We start from the raw sequence: 19,711 nt of genomic DNA, 5'->3' as shown, positions 1-19,711 counted from the left end.
TATTCTCACATTTTGATTCCAAATTTTATACTCCAATGACTTTATTGAAGGAAATTTATTTAATTATTCAAAAGTTGAAATTTATAAAATGGTAGATTTGCAACTTTTATTAGTTTTTTTTTATATTTTAAAATAGACCGATTTTATTATTTTGTTCATTTTATTTTACGTAGAGAAATTTGAGCAATAAGATAAAATCTCTTATTTTTTTTTGTATGAAAAATAGAATTAAAAATTTTGTGATGATTATGTATCGTTAATCGTTAACGAAGAAAACATAGCATATTCAAGTCATTAGCAACAATAATATGCTTCATTTTATTCTTAATTGAATAAAATTAAGACTTATATCTTCTTTATTTATTAATGTAATTTTGAATCGTTGAGGTTTTGATTCTTTTTATAATAGTAATTTTTTTAAAAAAATAGTAGAAAGAGAGAAACAACTGAAAAATGGGTTAAAAATTTAATTTCATGAATGCATGAGTTCTGTTAATATAAATCTAAGTTATTTGTATAAAAATGGATAAGAGACCAAATCTGATAACTATTTAAATACTTTAAGGACTAAAATTAGTAAGTATAATTTTTTTTTTTATAGTTTCTTAATATTTAAAATTATTTTAAAACATTAAATTATTCAATTTAAATCCAACTTAAATTAATTAAATTAACTATGAAACGTGCGAAATATTTTAGAAGGAAGGGAGTATATAATTAGGCATATCCTTAATGCTCTCTCCGTTTAAAAAAAGAATTACCTACTCTACTTTTTAGTATGTTTTTAATAATACTTAAATTTTTATTTTCACTTGACATGTCTAATGCGACAAGATTAAAAGACATTTTAATATATTTAACATAACTTTAATTTAGATCCACAAAATTAAAATATAATATCTATTATTTAAAATTCGGTGCCAAATCAGACTATTCTGAAAGGGACCACAGTTTAATATAAAATGCAATTAAGAGGAATATTACATTATTACCTATGAATCCATCAAAGAATTTGTAAAATCCATCACATAATTTCAATTGTACAAAACTACAAAATGTTAAAAGCTGAAACACCAATTCAAGGATCGTACGTCTCTAGAAATCAGTTAGGGTTTCAGAATTTCGTATAATTTTGAGTGTTTGATGGTGGAAGACTGACAGTACTGTTCAGCCCTGGGGAACAATAATTGTGGAATTGGGGATTGTAGTTGCGCCGATTGGATTCGGTTTATTTTCCGAATGGAGATTGATTCTTCGCCAGCGCTGATTATGACAACTCCGCAGGAATTTATTCTTCAGGTACTCCGGTTTATTTGAAACTATCGAACTAATTTTTTTGTATTTTGAACTCTGCAATTATGTGAGATTCACAAGTATTGAGATTTTTAGAGACTTTGAAATTTTGAAGAAAAGAGTGGAATAGATAAGAATTCATTCATTTTGTTGAAACCAAATAATTTGGGATTGAGTTGTAGTTCAGTTGAGTTTTATATTGTGCATCATTGAACTGGAAAAATGATATTGGAAGGTTGATTTTTTTTTTTTGATAGCCGTGATGTTTGAGTGCAGCTCGACTAATTCGATGAGATACGTGTTCACCTCCCACCAACAACAAGTAGCAGTTAACTATGTCCACCATGATTAGCACATAAGGGAAAGAAATCACCTAGTGCTTTATTTCTGCTGGACAAAAGCCTACATAGCAGTTACTACTAGGCCACACCCTTAGGTGTAAGGTTGATTTCTTTTAGATGGAATTTTAGGAGAAGCATAGTAAAAATTGAAGAAAATTATCAATGAATGAGAGTTAAAATGGTTGAAATTATCTCACATATTATTTGCTTTTGTATGTCCTTTTGTGTATATACTATGTTTAGTTTTCTAACAGTAGTGGTGGCAATTTTAAATCAAATTTATTTGACCTGCCCAACCCCTGCGATCAATCCGTATTCGACCAGCCCGTTGAAAATATGGGTAAACCCATTTTCAAGTTTTGCTATTTTGATAGAGTTTGATTTGTAGGGGGACTTCAAGTGTGGTATTGGGTGGAACAGTTTCTGAATTGCTCAAGCCTCATTGCTTTGATTTTTCTTTTTAGATACCTCGAGATATATTTTGATACTTAAGCTTTTTCATTTTTTTCTTTTAGTTTTTCAATTATTTTACGGAGAAGGACCAAATCAGTATTGTCAAAGGCACGCTTAAGCCCTGAATCGTGGCTCAAAATGTGTTGTTGTAATCAAGGTTTTAAGACATACTTTTCCTTGCCAATGAGCCTCTTTTGAAGAGGCGGCATTAAACAATTGAGATTTTACTTCTTTTTTTTTTTCCAGTTTCTTTGTTCATATATTTGTCATTCATGTTTAAAAATATTAGTCTTGGACTAAACATATATATTTGTATTGTTGCTCCCTTTGTGCATTTTTTTTATTAAAGCCCACACTTTATTTGCATTTTGCGCTTAAAGCTCAACGAACCTGAGAGAGGTTTTTTGCGCTTTTTGCTTTTGATAACACTGGCCAAATTCGACCTAAGCTGCCCATTTGTCGTCACTAGTTCCGTAAGGCAAGAAAGGACCTTCCAGTTGCACGAGTGCTGCACAAATGTCCTTGTTACTTAAGTCAGGAGATATATTTCTATAGACCCAAGATAAGGTTGGTCACAATTGTTAGGAACTGGAGTTTCACGAGAGATCTAGTCCCACTACTAGGTAGTTTAATGGAAGATAAGTGAACTGATGTCTGATGATTGATGTGGGATGAGAAAGTAATCAATCATCATGCTTTTATCAATAATTAGTGGAACTTATACAATTGAAACTAACTTACAATGGATCCTATATTGTAGGGTTATGAAAGTCATGTGATTTATAAGTTCGGGATTTTGAATAATGAGAAGTGTTTATGAGCTAAAAAGAAGGGGAGTCTTGGTGTAATTGGTAAAGTTGCCCATGTAGCCTAGAGGTCACGGGTTCGAGCTGTGGAAACAACCTCTTGCAGAAATGCAGAGTTAGGCTGCGCACAATAGACTCTTGTGGTCCGACCCTTCCCCGAACCCCTTGCATAGCGGGAGCTTGTGCTTGCATTATCTATACCATACAACAACAACAACAACAACCCAGTGAAATCCCACAATATGGGGTCTGGGGAGGGTAGAATGTACGCAGACCTTACTCCTACCAAGGTAGGACGGCTGTTTCCTGGAGACCCATAAATTCTGAAATTAAATGGGAAAGCTTCCACGGAATAGATTTTACGCAGTGCTAATTTGGATTAATCTGGCTCCAATGTGGATACTGGACACTTGAGAAACCTAAAAAACAAGTTAAATGGGGAAGGCATTGGATTATGCTGTCCATGATTTCAGAGCTTGTTTATTACTACTACTACTACTAAGCAACTCTAGTTTTGTTAAAAGCTTACTCCTATTTTTGAGATAAACTTCGATCTATATCAGATTTCTTTAAGGAAACTCAATCAGTCAACTGGTTTACTCTATATTATGAATACCCGATCAGATCTGTCAATTTGTGAAGGTTGAATAAATAGTATTCTTAGAAGAAGTCTGGAGTAAGCAGAATTTAGAACCCAAGTTGTGGCTAGTGGTCAATGAAGTGGGTTGAGAACCCTCTCGGGTTCAAATCTCAGCAGAGACAAAAACACTAGATGATTTCTTTAGGTTAGGACAAAGTTACCTCGTACCTATTGTTGGTGGGTATTCTGTGGAATAAGTCGAGGTCTATGCAAGTTGTCCCAGACATAATGGCTTCCAAAAATGAAAAGAAATCTGGAATAGTTTGCAACGTCCTAGATATACCATTAACTTGGAACCGAGGGGGAGTCTCTTATTTCTATGGACATGAAATGAGATGGATAGATCTTCTATGGTTCTGCTTCCCAGGCAGTTTCATGTGTTGGGAATCACTAAATAGAGCCCCTCACCCCAAGCCGAAAAAGGAAAACAAAAGAGAGGCTAAGAGAACATCTAATAGATTATCTTCTAAAAGTCAAATAGTTCATAACTCTTTACTTTGTCCATTGGAAGGATGAATTTACACTTCATTACTTATTCTACTGACCATCTTCTGTCTTCTGCCTTTGAAGGTGTTGCATTTCCTCCTGACTTGTATGTAATATTTATTTGTTTTTTTTTTTCATTCACCAAGTTATGCAATGGTCCAAGTATTGTACTACGACATTCTCTGTTTTTTCTGGTTATGTGTGCTGGCTTATTTGGAATATACTTTATTATCTTTTAAGTGGCTATTGAGCATTTTTTTTTGGGAACAAAATGCAAATGCTTCCTGTTGGTTTTCATGATTTTGATGTTACCCACTTATGGTTCAGAAGTGCACTTATCCCTTTCCCGGCAGCAAAAGCTCTGCAAATATCCCATCAATCAAGTATCCTACTATTTCTTTTAAAAATAAAAAAGAAAAGGAACCAACTGGCCGACAATTGTGTCTTAACTATGGGGAATAAAATGAACAATTCAATGTGGTGATTTCTGATTGCTCTGCCATTTCCAGATCATCTTTATAACCTTTTAAAGGTGGGTGGATAGTAAGTATGCCAAGCGAGGTTTGAGAAGCTTTTTACTCCTTACTTTCTCTGTGTGTTTTTATTGCATAGACATAGGCAAAAATATGTACATGCATATTCACACACACACGCACACACATCTTTACCCTGTCTATTATTTTGTTCAAGATGAGGCCTGAAAAATGCATTTTGACGTTCTACTGTCAGAGGCTTGAGAATCTTGGAGTTCCTGCAGAAAATTTGGAGCATCGACAGCCTGGTCTAATTGTTTATGTGAAGAAGAACAAGTCTCAAATAGAAGAGCTTGTCTCTGCTCTTTTGCCTACTAATGAAGAGGCAATGGACAGTATTATAGATATGCAGACGGATTATCCAAAATCAACAGGCAGCTCAGCCGTTAAAGATTTATTCCAAGAAAGTATGATGTGGTTACAATGGTTGATGTTTGAAGGGGAACCAAGAAGAGCACTAGATAACCTAGCTAACATTGGCCCGCGTGGTGTTTGTGGGTCTATTTGGGGGAACAATGATATAGCGTACCGTTGCCGTACATGTGAGCATGATCCAACATGTGCAATATGTGTTCCATGTTTCCAGAATGGAAACCACAAGGACCATGATTACTCAATCATATATACAGGTGGTGGCTGCTGTGATTGTGGAGATGTAACTGCATGGAAACGTGAGGGATTTTGTTCCAAACATAAAGGCGCGGAGCAGATACAACCTCTTCCGGAAGAATGTGCTAATTCGTTAGGCCCTGTTCTTGATTCCTTGTTGTCTTGTTGGAGAAAAGGGCTCCTATTTGCGGGAAGCATCTCTGAGCAAAGTCCAAGACTAAATAGTCATGCAACTGATTATAAAGGTATCACAGATGAGTTGACATCAGCAGTGGTAGAGATGCTCTTGGGTTTCTGCAAGGATAGTGAAAGTTTGCTGAGTTTTATCTCTAGGAGGGTATTCTCTTCAGAAGGTTTATTAGATGTTCTGGTGAAGGCAGAGAGGTTTTTGATCAGTGGTTCTATTGTCAGGAAGCTCCATGAATTGCTCTTGAAAATGTTGGGTGAACCTCAATTCAAATATGAGTTTGCTAAAGTATTTCTGAGCTATTACTCAACTGTTGTGAATGAAGCAGTAAAGGAAAGTAATGATACAGTCTTCCAAAAGTATCCGCTTCTCTCAACTTTTTCTGTGCAGATATTTACGGTGCCTACTTTGACCCCACGTCTTGTGAAGGAGATGAATCTTTTAGCCATGCTGCTGGACTGTTTAGGGGACATACTCATATCTTGTGCAGGAGAAAATGGTAGATTGAAGGTATTGCTATGTTAATTTGATTTCAGCCTTGTGTAAGGAGTTTGGATAATTATACTGTTTTTTCTAAGTTTGATTATGATATCAGTATATTGGTGATGTTTGAATATTGTAGTTTGTCTCTTAAATCCTCTCACATAGAAGATATCTTTAATAGTTTGGTTGTAGTCTATGTTCCGCAGACTCTTCGTTTTTGTGGCCGAACCTGTCTCGACGCGACACTGGTGTGGGTGCAGGTGCATGTCAGATTCGGTCAATCATCCGGATACTTTGACCAGAGTCAAGAACAAATTTGGGGGGAAAATTGAGAATTCGATTTCTTAAAATTAAAAGAAAACAAATTTACGACAATATTCGATTTCTTAAAATTAAAACCAACAAAACTTTGAATGAAAGATTGAATTCTACAATATACATGTAGGTTTATCACAAAATATCTTTCAAATTTAGAATATCTTTATAACTCTATTTTTATAATGTTGAACTTTTTTAGCCGAATCCCCGCACCTTTATCCATACTCGGATTCGTACCCCCACATCTTAAAACTTAGATTTTGCCGAATCCGACTCTCGGATCTACACCCATCTCGGATACCCACACCTGAGTCCGAGCAACATAGGTTGTAGTTATTGGATGGAAATAAATGCATTATGCCTTTTTTAAAATCTAGTATGGCAGGTCTATGCACTGACTTTTCATATAGAAAAATGGACTGATTATAAATAATCGTAAAAGCTTGCATAATGAGTTCATAGTAGATACATATACTTACATAATTTCAATATTTTCTGTAATACGAATACAATTATACCTTTGCGTTAAATGGTTCTTCATTTAGATATTGTAGTAGTTCTCACAGTAATTGACCGGTGGTAGTTTATTTTTGTGTTATATCCACTTAAGAGAAAACACTGAACAACATAGGAGTGTGCTAGGAAGTCTTTTTCAGCAACAATTGAACTATCTTGTTTATTTTTCAGCATTGTTTATCAACTAATGTTGTCTTAGCAGTTGACTTTTAAAAACGGCAGCATTACCTTGCTTGATGAAGTCATTTTACTTATTATAGGTCAATAAATGGGGAAATTTGTATGAAACTACTCTTCGTGTGGTTGAAGACATACGATTTGTCATGAGTCATTCTGCCGTACCCAGATATGTGACTCGTGATAGGCGAGATATACTTAGGATGTGGATGAAGCTGTTGACTTTTGTACAAGGAATGAACCCTCAAAAGAGAGAAACTGGCATCCATATAGAAGATGAGGATGAAAATATGCATTTGCCTTTTGTTTTGGGTCATACAATTGCAAATATTCATTCTCTATTGGTGGGTGGTGCATTCTCTATTAGTGGCACTGAAGATGCTGATGATGCTTTGTTCAACACGGATAAACAAGATTTTGAAGACCAAGATAGTCAACGACATGCAAAAGTTGGAAGGCTATCACAGGAAAGTTCTGTTAGTAGCTTGGCTGGAAGGAGTCCACTAGAACATGCATCCAGGACTCCTGAATCAAAATCTGATAGTTCTCCTGTACCGTTATCTGTTCTATGGTTGACGTTTGAGTGCCTGAAGGCCATTGAGAATTGTTTGGGAGTGGATAACACATCAGGACCTCTCCTTCACATCTTATCTCCGAAAACAATCGCTACTTCTGGAAATAATTTCTTTGCGCTGAAAAGAACACTTTCGAAGTTTAGCAGGGGCAGGCAAACTATTAGATCTCATAGTCCTTCAGATGGCATTGGACTCCCAAGTTCAACTGAAGGTTGCAATAAGCTATATTCTTATTCGTCACCGAATGGTGGTGTTGCCTTAAATTCTGGACAGAATTTGCCCCAGGAAACTGCAAGCTTTGGTGGTAGTGAGAACAGTATGCTTCAAATAGATTATGCCCTAGAGTTGGAAGCTCTCCGGGTGCTGAGTTTGTCTGATTGGCCTGATATAGCATATAAAGTCAGTTTGCAGGATATATCAGTTCATGTTCCACTGCATCGGTTACTTTCAATGGTTTTACAGAGGGCACTCAGACAATGTTATGGTGAAACTGCCCTAGGGGGTAGTTTTTCCAATTCGTCATCTGCTGTTTATCATGACTTTTTTGGCCATATATTGGGAGGCTGCCACCCACTTGGCTTTTCTGCCTTCATTATGGAACATGCTCTCCGAATTAAGGTGTTCTGTGCGCAGGTGCATGCTGGAATGTGGCGTAGGAATGGTGATGCTTCCATATTATCCTGTGAGTGGTATCGCTCTGTTCGTTGGTATGTAGGCAATACCTCATTTGGGCCTTAGGATTTGAACTTCCTTTATGTGCTAATTTACTTGAGATTTCGTGTACAAAGATTACTCATATTTCTTAAAGTCTTTATTCTTTTGTACTCTTTGTGCAGGTCTGAGCAAGGTCTAGAGCTTGATCTATTTCTGCTCCAGTGTTGTGCTGCACTAGGCCCTGCTGATCAATATGTTACAAGGATTTTAGAACGTTTTGAGCTCTCAGATTACCCTTCCTTGAATCTCGAACGCTCTAATGAGTGTGTAACTCATCCCTTATCTGTCTTCAATGAGTTTCATTATCCAATTACTTGTTTGCTACTTACCTTGCTAAGCATAAATTTTTTTTCCCTCTTATTTGATGGTACAATACTACAGGATTCCCAGAGTACATAAATTTGATTTGTCACATCGCTAATGTCATAAAGGGTGACATCTTGTGATGTTTACCTAACTAAGCAAAACCAATATCCTCTTGTTAGTTCTATGTTGTCATTAGTTTGTTACTCATAGATTTGTGTGTTTATATATTTATATGATTTTTATAAGTATTGCTGGATGTATATATTTGCATTCAACATGGACTAAATCATTATTATTTTAGGATTGATCTAGTAACAAATCCATATTGATCAGAAGAAGTTATGAATGTTGATGGTGTGATAGATAGATTGAGGATTTCTGAGTTATATTTTCCATCTTCCAAATAGATTCCTCAAATGACTTTCAAATTTATTAGTTACACATGTGTGGCTGAGTCACATTTAGCTTTTCGAAACATCTGTTGATGCACGATTAATTTTTTGTTTTGTTTATTAGTATGCACTATTAACTTAGCTACGTAATGGATGCTTGAGAACTATAGCAAAAGCTTTTCCAAAATTTGAGCGGAAAGTGTCTAATAGGAACACTTTTATCATATGTTCAGGTGCTCAATTGGAACATTTAGTTCGAATGTCTTAATGAAATACATTGACAAATTTAAGGGGTTGTCAATGTATTCCGCCATTAGAATAACATCAAAGAGTGGGTGCAGGTAGCACTCACAGAGGATGTAATTAGCATAGGTTACTTGAGATCATATTTTACATAAATATTTATATGCACCAGTCTTGAGCACACAATATGATGAGTGAAGATAACAAAAAGGTAATAGTCCTAACGTTCCATAGAAGGAAGTAGTTCAATTTCTCGGATCATATTACCTACTAAGAACATGATATAATCGGAATAATTGACATATTGGCAATACAAGCTAGTTGTTGATTAAGGGTTAGTTGTTATTGTTACACTTGCATTAGATTTGGTGTTTGTCCTAGGAACAGACTGGTTATATCTCTGTAGGTTTTAGTGTGTGCTTTGAAGAATATCTAGTTATAGGAAACTCCTAATTCACCTTAAAAGATATATTAATTTGTATTGTAATGAAATGGTAATGAATAGAGAGGAGTGGATACAAATGATCCATATAGTTGACCCCAACTAATCGAAATTGGGGCCTAGTTGGTTGCATAATTGTTTGGTTAGATTTTGTAGTTTCACTAGAACTAAGATGTTAATGTGTGTGTTATTTCATAATGGTGTTTTATGCAACAATTTTAGATGTTTGACACTAGAGAACAGAAAAAGAAATTAGACAGTGGCTAGGTGTATATACTTATGTCTGATGTGCATGCTATGTCATCATCCTTCAGTATACATTTAAGTAGATATACCTTAATTTTTATCGCATGCCATGATTTTGGTCATTTTTCCAGAGATAGAGAATATAAGATCCTTTGGTGCAATTTGATGGATCACTACCGAGTTAGAAGTAACTTGCTAAAAAAGAATGAGTTTATTTTGAGTTATCTGAGATTATTTCGTGGCCCTGTACAATTTTTGATGCTCGAATTTGATGGACATCAAATTTTGTATATTTAAATTTCTTAATTTTCTTCAACCTTTTTGTTTATAATTTGGCATGATTCTGTCAAATCTCCAATTTCTGTTTCTGGAGTATTTAACTGCATTTTGGATTCTTCTATTTTAACACTTTACCCAGGTATGAGCCGATTATAGTTCAGGAGATGCTTACACTGATCATACAAATAGTGAAGGAACGACGGTTTTCTGGGTTATCTCCCAGTGAGTGTTTGCAAAGGGAATTGGTATATAAACTGTCAACTGGTGATGCCACTCGTAGCCAGTTGGTGAAGTCTCTGCCCCGTGACTTGTCCAAGATCGATAAACTTCAAGAAGTTCTAGATAGGATAGCAGTGTATTCCAATCCCTCTGGCATAAATCAGGTTTGTCTGTGACACTTTGTTCATTCTTTAATCTCTGTACATTGTCATGTGAAATCCATTTGATCAGTCTTAGTCCTATGATCCTAATGTCCCATCTATTTCAGGGTATGTATAAACTGCGGACACCCTATTGGAAGGAGCTAGATTTATATCATCCTCGTTGGAACTCAAAGGAGTTGCAAGTAGCTGAAGAGAGATATATGCAGTTCTGTAATGTATCGGCATTGACCAGTCAGCTTCCAAAATGGACAAAGATTTATCCACCTCTCGGTGGAATAGCTAAAATAGCTACTTGCAAGACAGTACTCCAAATAGTCCGTGCTGTTGTATTTTATGCTGTTTTCTCTGATAAATCAAATGCTTCACGTGCTCCAGATGGTGTATTGTTAACAGCATTGCATTTGTTATCTCTTGCATTAGATATTTGTTATATGCATAGAGAATCTGGTGAACATTGTTGTTTTGGGGACGATGTCATTCCAATTTTAGCACTGGCTAGTGAGGAATTGTCATTGAGTAAATATGGTGATCAGAGCTTGTTGTCTCTTCTGGTTTTGTTGATGAGGAAATATAGGAAAGAAAACAACTTTGTGGAAGCTGGAATTTTCAACCTGTCCTCCATCATTGGAAGTCTTCTGAAAAAATTTGCTGAACTTCAATCTGGATGCAAGATAAAACTGCAAGACCTTGCACCTGAGGTGGTCAATCAACTGGCGCAATCCGTTTCAACTGGTGATACTAACAACTTCGAATCAGTTTCAGAAAGTGATAAGCGCAAGGCTAAAGCTCGAGAGAGGCAAGCTGCTATAATGGTATAGTTTTAAAGAGAATACTAAGGATATCTTGTTAAATATTTTGCTAAACACGGAATGTGTTTGTTACTCTCTAGGCAATTAACTTCAAATTGTTGCTTTTTTGTTGTGGTTCTGCTATGACCGAGTGTAAGCTATTTGTTCAAGAACTTGAAAATCCTTATCTAGCATGCATGTTTTACATGTTCTAGGAAAGCATGTGAAAGACAGAACATGCAAGTGAAATACTAACTGCGCAAGTAAGGTCTCTAACTCAGATGCAGAATCCTTACAGATCAGATACCCCGTGTGTATATGGTTAAAAAGGGATACAGAAAAATCTGTCATATGAAATATTGAAACAAGCAAGCGAAATATAAGCACTCATAATGGAAGCAAAATCCTTGTAGGTCAGATGTCCCTTGTGTATAGGGTCCAAAGAAACACGAAAAAAGTTGGAAAACTTGTGCTTTGGGATGTTAATTCAGAGCAAGATATGATGGGATGGAAGAGTAGATACTCAATTTAAGTTCAACCATAGTTGGTTGCAGCTTTGCTTTAGCCTCTATAATCAAAATTGGAGATTTTACAGGAATTCCATCCTAGCAATATATATGGTTTCATGAAAAACGGCACATAATTCATCTTCCAACGTGCTCGTGTTTCCTGTACTTGATCTAGTGCTGTTCATGTTTTCATTGTGCTATATTGCCATATTTTACAGTTCAGGTAGTTTCTGGCCATTGTAAGTTGAACTCATTGTAGAACCAGACTAACCTATTCCTTCTATTCTCAGTTGATCAAGTTTGACTCGGTCACTTTCATATATATTCCATGTCTACATCGCAGGAGAAGATGAGGGTGCAACAATCCAAGTTTTTAAAGAGCATTGATTCCTCTGCAGAAGCTGGTCCGGATGATTCTAAACTTGGTAAAGAAAGAAGTGATTCAGATGTTAGACGTAATTATGAAGAGGCTACTCAAGTCATTTGCTCTCTTTGCCATGATCCAAATTCAAAAAGTCCTCTATCATACCTGATTCTTCTTGAGGTCTGTCCTTTATTTTTATGTCACTTCATTGTGCTTGGATATCTATGCTGATTTATCTGAGTAATTTGTGCTTGGTGAATCTATTAGAGTTAATTTTTTACTTATTTTATCGTGGTTCTTGAAATAAGAAATCCAGGCTTTTGACTTTCATTAATAGAGGGCCTCCTTCATGGAAAAGAACTCAAAATTCTGGGAAAGAACCGGAATTTTCTGCTCAAAGAATGACAAATATATCATCTCAAAGGAGCATTTTATCAAGCAGCCAAGAAGTGATTTCATCTCCTTGGTTGACCCAATTGATTCAAAATGCAATAAATGAATTTGCTCTGGAAGGGCAACCTAAGGATGTAGGAGCATTTTTCGAATATATTAGGGCAAGATTCCCAGCATTGAAGATTCAACTGCCTTGCACATCAAGAAATGACGACAAAGAGACAGATTTTTCTCTTGAGATGCTAGAAAAACAAATATACTCGTTGATTCGGGAAAGAATGGATGTCAATTCGTGGCATTGGGATCTTTCAAGAAATGGTAAGAAACTTTCTGCAGGAGGAGGTGGTGGGAATGTTGAGTCACTTTTGCTTGGGAAGTACATTTCTTCTCTTGCAGGAGAAAATCTTAATAGTCCTGCATCTGAAAGTGCACACAAGACACAATTAGAGTCAAGAATGCCGCTTACAGCTTATGAAGGATTTGGTCCCTCAGATTGTGACAGAATTTATCTTTCATCGTGTGGACACGCTGTGCATCAGGGATGTCTTGACCGCTATTTATTGTCTCTAAAGGAAAGGTAACTCTTTTTATCCCTTCATTTTTACCTCTTTCTTTGAGGCTATTGTCTAATCCTCTAGTAAATTCGACATGAATTATTTTTAATCTTTGGTTCTCCCTATCTTCTTTTCTTGGCCTAATGATGGATTTATTAACGGGGCGTCTTGTGAGTTTTTGTTCTCTTTCTAGGATTTGCTTTTCTTTTTCTGACCTTATCTTGAATTTTCTTAAGCTAGTATGTCCTCAAGCTTAAATGGATTCTGCATTAGAGTTTAGAAAATACATGTAATATTATGTTCTATAATTAGCCTGGTAGTCCTATTCATTAAGTTCAGAGAATTAACTGTCTCATCACTCTTGTACAGATATACCAGAAGAATTGTTTTTGAAGGAGGTCATATTGTAGATCCAGATCAGGTACAAGACGTCCTAATTTACCTTTTTCTATGTGGTGGAATGAATTGCTGAATTTTCTTATTTTCAGGGGGAGTTCCTCTGTCCTGTATGCCGTGGACTTGCCAACTCGGTCCTGCCAGCATTACCTGTAGATTTTGGTAGGTTCACACCCCTTCATTCATCTTCTAGTTCATCAGATGCTGTTGTCCCTTCACCTTCGTCAAGTGGAGTGGTAGATGCACTTCATTTTCAAAAGGCTTTATTTCTACTACAAAGTGCTGCTGATGTTTCTGGGAGTAGAGAGATTTTCCAAAGACTTCCACTTCAGCAGTTTGGGCGGATCAGAGTAAACCTTGAATCTTTGTATCGTGTATTGTGTGGAATGTACTTTCCAGACAATGATAAGATTTCAGAATCTGGTAGGCTTAGTCACTCTCTGATTCTGTATGACACTCTTAAGTACTCACTTATATCAACTGAAATTGCTACTCGATCTGGAAAGACATCATTAGCTCCAAACTACAGTCTTGATGCCTTGTACAAAGAACTCCAAACTTCAAATGGCTTTATACTTGCTTTGTTGCTAAGTATTGTACAAAGCACACGAACGGAGAACTCACTCACTGTCCTCTTGAGACTGAGAGGCATTCAGCTGTTTGCAGAGTCTATATGTACTGGCACTTCTGCAGATGAAATTTCAGATCCGTCTGTTGGAGGTATGTTGCTGTTCCATGGATTTATCTTTTAAGTTTCTTTAACTTTGTAAAAGCGAAAGATGAGATCATGGGAAGATATGCTTTGCAGGTAATATGCAAGACATCTTGGAATGCGCTGAAACAGAACAGTATCCTGATATTCAGTTCTGGAGATGGTCCGCTGATCCAGTTCTTGCACATGATGCTTTTTCTTCATTTATGTGGATAACATATTGCCTTCCATGTCCATTGTTGTCATGCGAAGATGCCTTCTTGTCTCTTGTTCATCTTTTCTATGCAGTTGCGGTTACTCAGGTTACACAATTTTCCCTTCTGATGATCTTTTTTTGGGGGTAGAGATTAGATGAGACCTCTTTGCACTTCTTTGTTTCCAAGATGGCTAGCAAAAGATCCTTGTCGTTTCTTTGCAGGCTATAATAACCTATTGCAGAAAGCGTCAATGCAGTTTGCTTGAGTTAGGATGCGATGATTCTCTAGTTACTGACATCTATAAAGTAATTGGAGAAAAAGGAGTTGCTCACCAATATTTTGATTCTAATTTTATAGAAACTTCTTATGATATCAAAGATGCAATTCGCAGTCTGACCTTTCCGTACTTAAGAAGATGTGCATTGTTGTGGAAATTGATTCATTCTTCTAGAGTGGTGCCATTTAATGATGGAACCAACATATCAGATGGATCAGCATATTCAACAAATGAACTGATGGAGTGTGGCGAAAACAATGCAGCCGAGCTCATTCAGATTGAAAAGTTGGAGAAGATATTAAAGATTCCGTCACTTGATAATGTTTTTAATGATGTCACAATTCGTTTAGTGGTTCAAAAATGGCTCGATCATTTTTACAAGCAGTTTGAAACTCGTGGTCTAAAGGGTGTTCTGTATTCCACTCCTGCAGCCCCTTTTAAAATGATGCTTTTGCCTCATCTTTATCAGGACCTCTTGCAGAGGTTGGTTCTAGATATGGATAGAGAGAGTATTTTACTAGTATTCTATTTTTGTGTAGACGAACTAAAACTCAAGATATTTTTATGTTACCTTCAGGTATATAAAACAGAATTGCCCAGACTGTGGAGCTGTTCAGAAGGATCCTGCATTGTGCTTGCTATGTGGTAAATTGTGCTCGGCAAGTTGGAAGACATGCTGCAGGTTCAAAATTCACTTGGGCTGCACCTCTGTTTTTACCTTATGATATTTAATATTGTGTCTGATGCATTTGATTGAACTCCAGGGAAAGTGGGTGTCAAACTCATGCAATGGCATGTGGTGCTGTTACTGGGGTGTTCTTGTTGATCAGAGTAAGTGTTGTTTTCTTTTTCTTTTTACTTATTTCTCTTGGCCTTTTGATCTGCACAATACTGTCTTTAAGGACCCTGTAATGGCTTAATGAAATTTTACTTTTCACTGTAGAAAACCACTATATTGCTCCAAAGATCTGCTCGTCAGGCACCGTGGCCGTCACCTTATTTGGACGTATTCGGAGAAGAGGTAAATTAGTGGTTGCATTTAGCTATCATAGAAGAGCTTCAGAGAAACTAAGGGTGTTAAGTTGAAAACAAGCTTCTCTTTATTTTCATTTTGTGAGAGTTGATGGAAAAGGGAAATTTTACTTGTGGCTTGAAATACTAATAGCATAGCTCTTAGAAGCATTACAAATTAGATATGCAACAAAGCATCAAGCAGCAGCTTTGAAGTCTTTTCTGTAAGTTTGTTGTCGCTATCCCAAGCCACGAAACTCAAAATAATCCAAGCACATAATGACATGTACCTTTTCTTTTCCAGCAAAGGTGCTTTACAGGGCCCCTGTTATATGATTTAGATGGAAAACTATGAAACAATGAAATGAGTGTTTTGGGGAGAGAAGACAACAGGAAGACAGTTGTGTCCTCAAATGCCTTCAATTCAATTACAGATATGTTTTCACGTCAAACATTGGAAGTAAAATTTTTGCCCAAGTTGAATGCAAGTTAATATATGTTCACCAATTTCCCTAGTCATAACTCGTAACAAGTATGGATTTAAACTTCACTCGATATTTCTTCGAATTCTGATGGATCGGTTTGTCATTATTTTTCTTTTCTTTTTCCCCCTCCCTTTTCCTTTATCTATTTCCTCTCCCCCTGTTTTCATTCAAATAGTTGTTTCTAGTTATTTTCAAGACTTTGTTTACAAATATATATGAATTGTGTGTCTTAAGCTTTGATTTCTGGTAAAATTCTTTTGGTAGGGGCATCTGGGCTCTAAACCAGCATGTCCACATATCAACTTGGATCTTAATACTTCCTCTCTTATTGTGCAGGATATTGACATGCATAGGGGCAAGCCATTGTATCTAAATGAGGAACGTTATGCTGCCTTAACTCATATGGTAAGCAAATTAACTTCTTGTGACTAGTTGTGTGTTATCGTGCTAGCTTTAATGTGGTCTGATTTAAGTGTACATTGAAGAGTAAAACAAGACAAAAATGAAGGAGAATGCCCATTATATTAGGGGGGAAAAGAATTTAGCTATAACTTCAGGTCTATTTATCAGTTTGAGCAAGATACACCAGAGTCAAAATTTAAATTGATTATTGAAAATGAATTCTTCATAATTCGTAAAAGCAAATATATAATTGATAGTAGGAAGCATGGAATTCTCTGATAAATGGTCTGATGGGAAAGCAAACTAAGATGGTGATGACAGAATCATGTAACTTTAAGTGCTGAGAGTTAATAATGCAGTGCATTTGAAGTGCGAAAATTGAGTGATAACTTAGGTATCATTTTGTTAGTTAGCTGGTTTAGAGGACGTCATTGTATCAACTGCTTAGAGCACTTTCTGTAGACTAGAGTTTAGACATGTTCTACATTATCACTGTGGTAATACATCTTTGATTTACCAAAAATTAAGCTGGCAGTCTGGTCATTTTTGCTTCGTGGTTCTTTTTATCTTCTGATAAGTCAAAATGATCTCACTTATATCACACCAATCTGCCCCGAAACTTTCATCCAACTATATACAATATGTTATGTCCTTTCTTACATATACACAAGAAAAAAAGGTAGCAAAAGGGAACTTTTGATGCTCCACAAAATTTGCCCCTTCAAAAAAATATTTTTATTTATTATTTTTAATTTAATACTTTTTTGTTGATTTGTTTCCAAGCATCTCTTAGTACAACCCTCCTCCCCATTCCTCAAACAGTTGTCCTGTTATTTTACTAAGGAATTAAACTTTTGTCATTTCTGTTGAATGAACATCGAGTGACAATTATTATTTTCCAAGGTTGTACTTGCCTGCTGATTTTTTTCTCTCCAAATTCTAGGTGGCTTCTCATGGGTTAGATCGAAGTTCAAATGTGCTTCGTCAGACAACTATTGGCGCATTCTTCATGCTTTAGCTTGCCATTTTATGCTTGTGTAGGTTTGATGAAAGTTTAATATTAGTCGTATTTTGCTTTATCTGTTTCTTCAATTATTACCTTCGGTATTGTTTTTCATTAGTTCATTTGACAATTGCAGGTTATATCTGACTCAAATATGTTAAAGATGATAACAATTTTGTTATTACCCCCTAGGATACAGGAAGTCCTCTGTTAATGTGTTCTCGTGCTGTTCATGTATAGATTATTGAGGTTAGTCTGTAACTATCTCCTCCCTATATTTTCGCTTCGTCTATTCTGCACTATGAATAGTAGCAGTTTCATTTGCTTGTTTCATCAGCGAGACTCATCAGACAGTATTTTATGATTATTTCAACATCAAAATCTCTTAAAAGACTGTTTTTAAAATTATTTCATCATCAGAATATCTTAACATTCTCTTATGATGGTACTTCAAATATTTTAAAAATCTGGCCTATTCCCGAACTATGTTGCTTGGACTCTCCAAAAATGTTGTCGCACCTGTGTCGAATCTTTCAAAAATGCACTACTTCTGGAGGATCCGACATTCACCCGTGGATATTTTAGAAGAATCTGAGCAACGTAGTTCCTGACACATGGCTGCATCAGTATAGTCACTAGTGCATTGCCAAAACACTCTTTTACATTCCTTCCTGTAGATTTCAGTTAGCAGGTGAATTAAAATATCCTGAAGGCACACTTGTAAATTGTCGGACCTCCTAAGAATGATAAGCTCCAACCGTGTCACGAAAAATTCAGGTGAAACCTTAAAATATCAATATAATTTTAGATATAAGGTGGGTTAGATTACTTGGGTAGGACATAAATTTTATTAAATATTTGGGCAAAAATGGGTCCGTATACAATAAGTGTCCCGAAAACTAGGAAACCTACGGAAAGATGGCAAACAAATATTAGGCATCCTTATTGCACATGAAATTTTACTTTCTCAAAAAGAACAAAGGATTGCACATGATTTTACTGTGTGATGGATCAGACAGTGCTACATTTTCCAAGTCAACACTCCCATAGGTGCGGCGCAGTAACAGATGCTAATACAGCAACACAACCACTTTCCAATTTTAGACTAGGTCTGTTTGCAACATTTTAACATGCACAAATGTACAGAAAAATGTGTAAGACTTAAGTTTGAGATAATTTCACAGTAATATCGATCGATTATAAAAAGAAATTGATGGGTGTAATGTCATGCGTTTGGGCTACTAAATCAACTCCTGCTACAGCACAAGTACTGAATTGAAAAATGTTTTAGAGTTGCAACCATATCTGCGAGCTTAATTTCCTTACTGTATCGCCTCTTATAACATTGCTTAAAGTTTGTTTAAACCCTCACTATGGTTGCCCAAATTTGCATCATCTCCTCCTATTTGTTTTGATATTTGTACTTGAATGCACCTTTCAGGTATACCAGCACACTCTTGTTTGTATTTCGTTTTCCTTCTTCTCCTGATGAATACTTCCTTGTGTGAGGTCTTGAGAGGCTAATTTATCATGCATTGCTTCATCTTATCTTTAATTAATTAAAGTTTCCTTCATGACAGATGATTAGGATTTGCCCACCGGAATAGAATGCCTGTATTCCATGAAAGTGACTCAGCGGTGAAGATGGAATGGCTGGTTGTTGGCACCTCGTTGTACAGAAAATGTGAATAAGTATGGTACTTCATGTGTAATATGATAATTGCAAAGGTCTCCTTCAAGTGTATATGGAATGTCATTTTACATAACAATATGGTCTTCCCTCCCCTTTGGCTTCTTCTGTTCTTGATGTCAATGATGATTGAAGTATTGTCAAGCAATGGATGAATTGTGTATGTACAGTTCTGAATTTATAATATGCTTCTTTTTAGAAAAAAATAATTATTTGGTGGTCTTGGAGACTGCTTGGATTAGCCAATTATAAGTTACTCATAAGTATTAAAGCACCTTTCAATCGTTGAAATTTTAGGAATAAATAATTGTGTTTCGATACAAAGTACTGAAATTAATAATATGCAGTTGTGAATTGTGATGTGCTTAGTTAGTAATTGCTGACGAGCAATATTTCTTACTAAAATGATGAATATTTCCTTGAAAGTAATTTTCAAAAAGTATAAATAATAGGACAAACTAAGAAAGTGGGATGGAGAGGGAGTTGGGAGTCCTAATGTAGGAAGAGT

General features: G+C 36.0%; 1 protein-coding gene across 1 annotated transcript; it reads left to right on the top strand.

The window, feature by feature from the left end:
* The first annotated feature begins 999 nt into the window (after positions 1 to 999).
* Positions 1,000 to 19,389, top strand: LOC129882254 (E3 ubiquitin-protein ligase PRT6). The gene is made up of 19 exons (XM_055956458.1): positions 1,000 to 1,299; positions 4,749 to 5,858; positions 6,926 to 8,124; positions 8,254 to 8,394; positions 10,179 to 10,422; positions 10,527 to 11,234; positions 12,063 to 12,263; positions 12,392 to 13,053; positions 13,400 to 13,451; positions 13,519 to 14,146; positions 14,235 to 14,440; positions 14,557 to 15,095; positions 15,190 to 15,294; positions 15,377 to 15,443; positions 15,556 to 15,633; positions 16,445 to 16,513; positions 17,454 to 17,547; positions 17,650 to 17,762; positions 19,094 to 19,389. The coding sequence occupies exons 1-17, from the start codon at positions 1,240 to 1,242 to the stop codon at positions 17,526 to 17,528; spliced, it is 6,144 nt and encodes a 2,047-aa protein (XP_055812433.1). The 5' UTR covers positions 1,000 to 1,239; the 3' UTR covers positions 17,529 to 17,547; positions 17,650 to 17,762; positions 19,094 to 19,389.
* Positions 19,390 to 19,711: the final 322 nt, after the last annotated feature.

The sequence above is a fragment of the Solanum dulcamara genome, chromosome 3, assembly GCF_947179165.1.
Source record: "Solanum dulcamara chromosome 3, daSolDulc1.2, whole genome shotgun sequence".
Taxonomy (NCBI): Eukaryota; Viridiplantae; Streptophyta; class Magnoliopsida; order Solanales; family Solanaceae; genus Solanum; species Solanum dulcamara.
Note: the sequence above shows the minus strand (reverse complement) of the source record. Positions and strands in the feature narration are given on the sequence as shown.

What these genes read in the sequence shown, in the direction of transcription:
- LOC129882254 (XM_055956458.1), top strand. Translation starts at nt 1,240, where the DNA reads ATGGAGATTGATTCTTCGCCAGCGCTGATTATGACAACTCCGCAGGAA. An exon ending in AGAGGCAAGCTGCTATAATG is followed by an intron (nt 11,235 to 12,062) that starts GTATAGTTTTAA and finishes TCTACATCGCAG; the next exon opens with GAGAAGATGAGGGTGCAACA. An exon ending in AGTTGGAAGACATGCTGCAG is followed by an intron (nt 15,295 to 15,376) that starts GTTCAAAATTCA and finishes ATTGAACTCCAG; the next exon opens with GGAAAGTGGGTGTCAAACTC.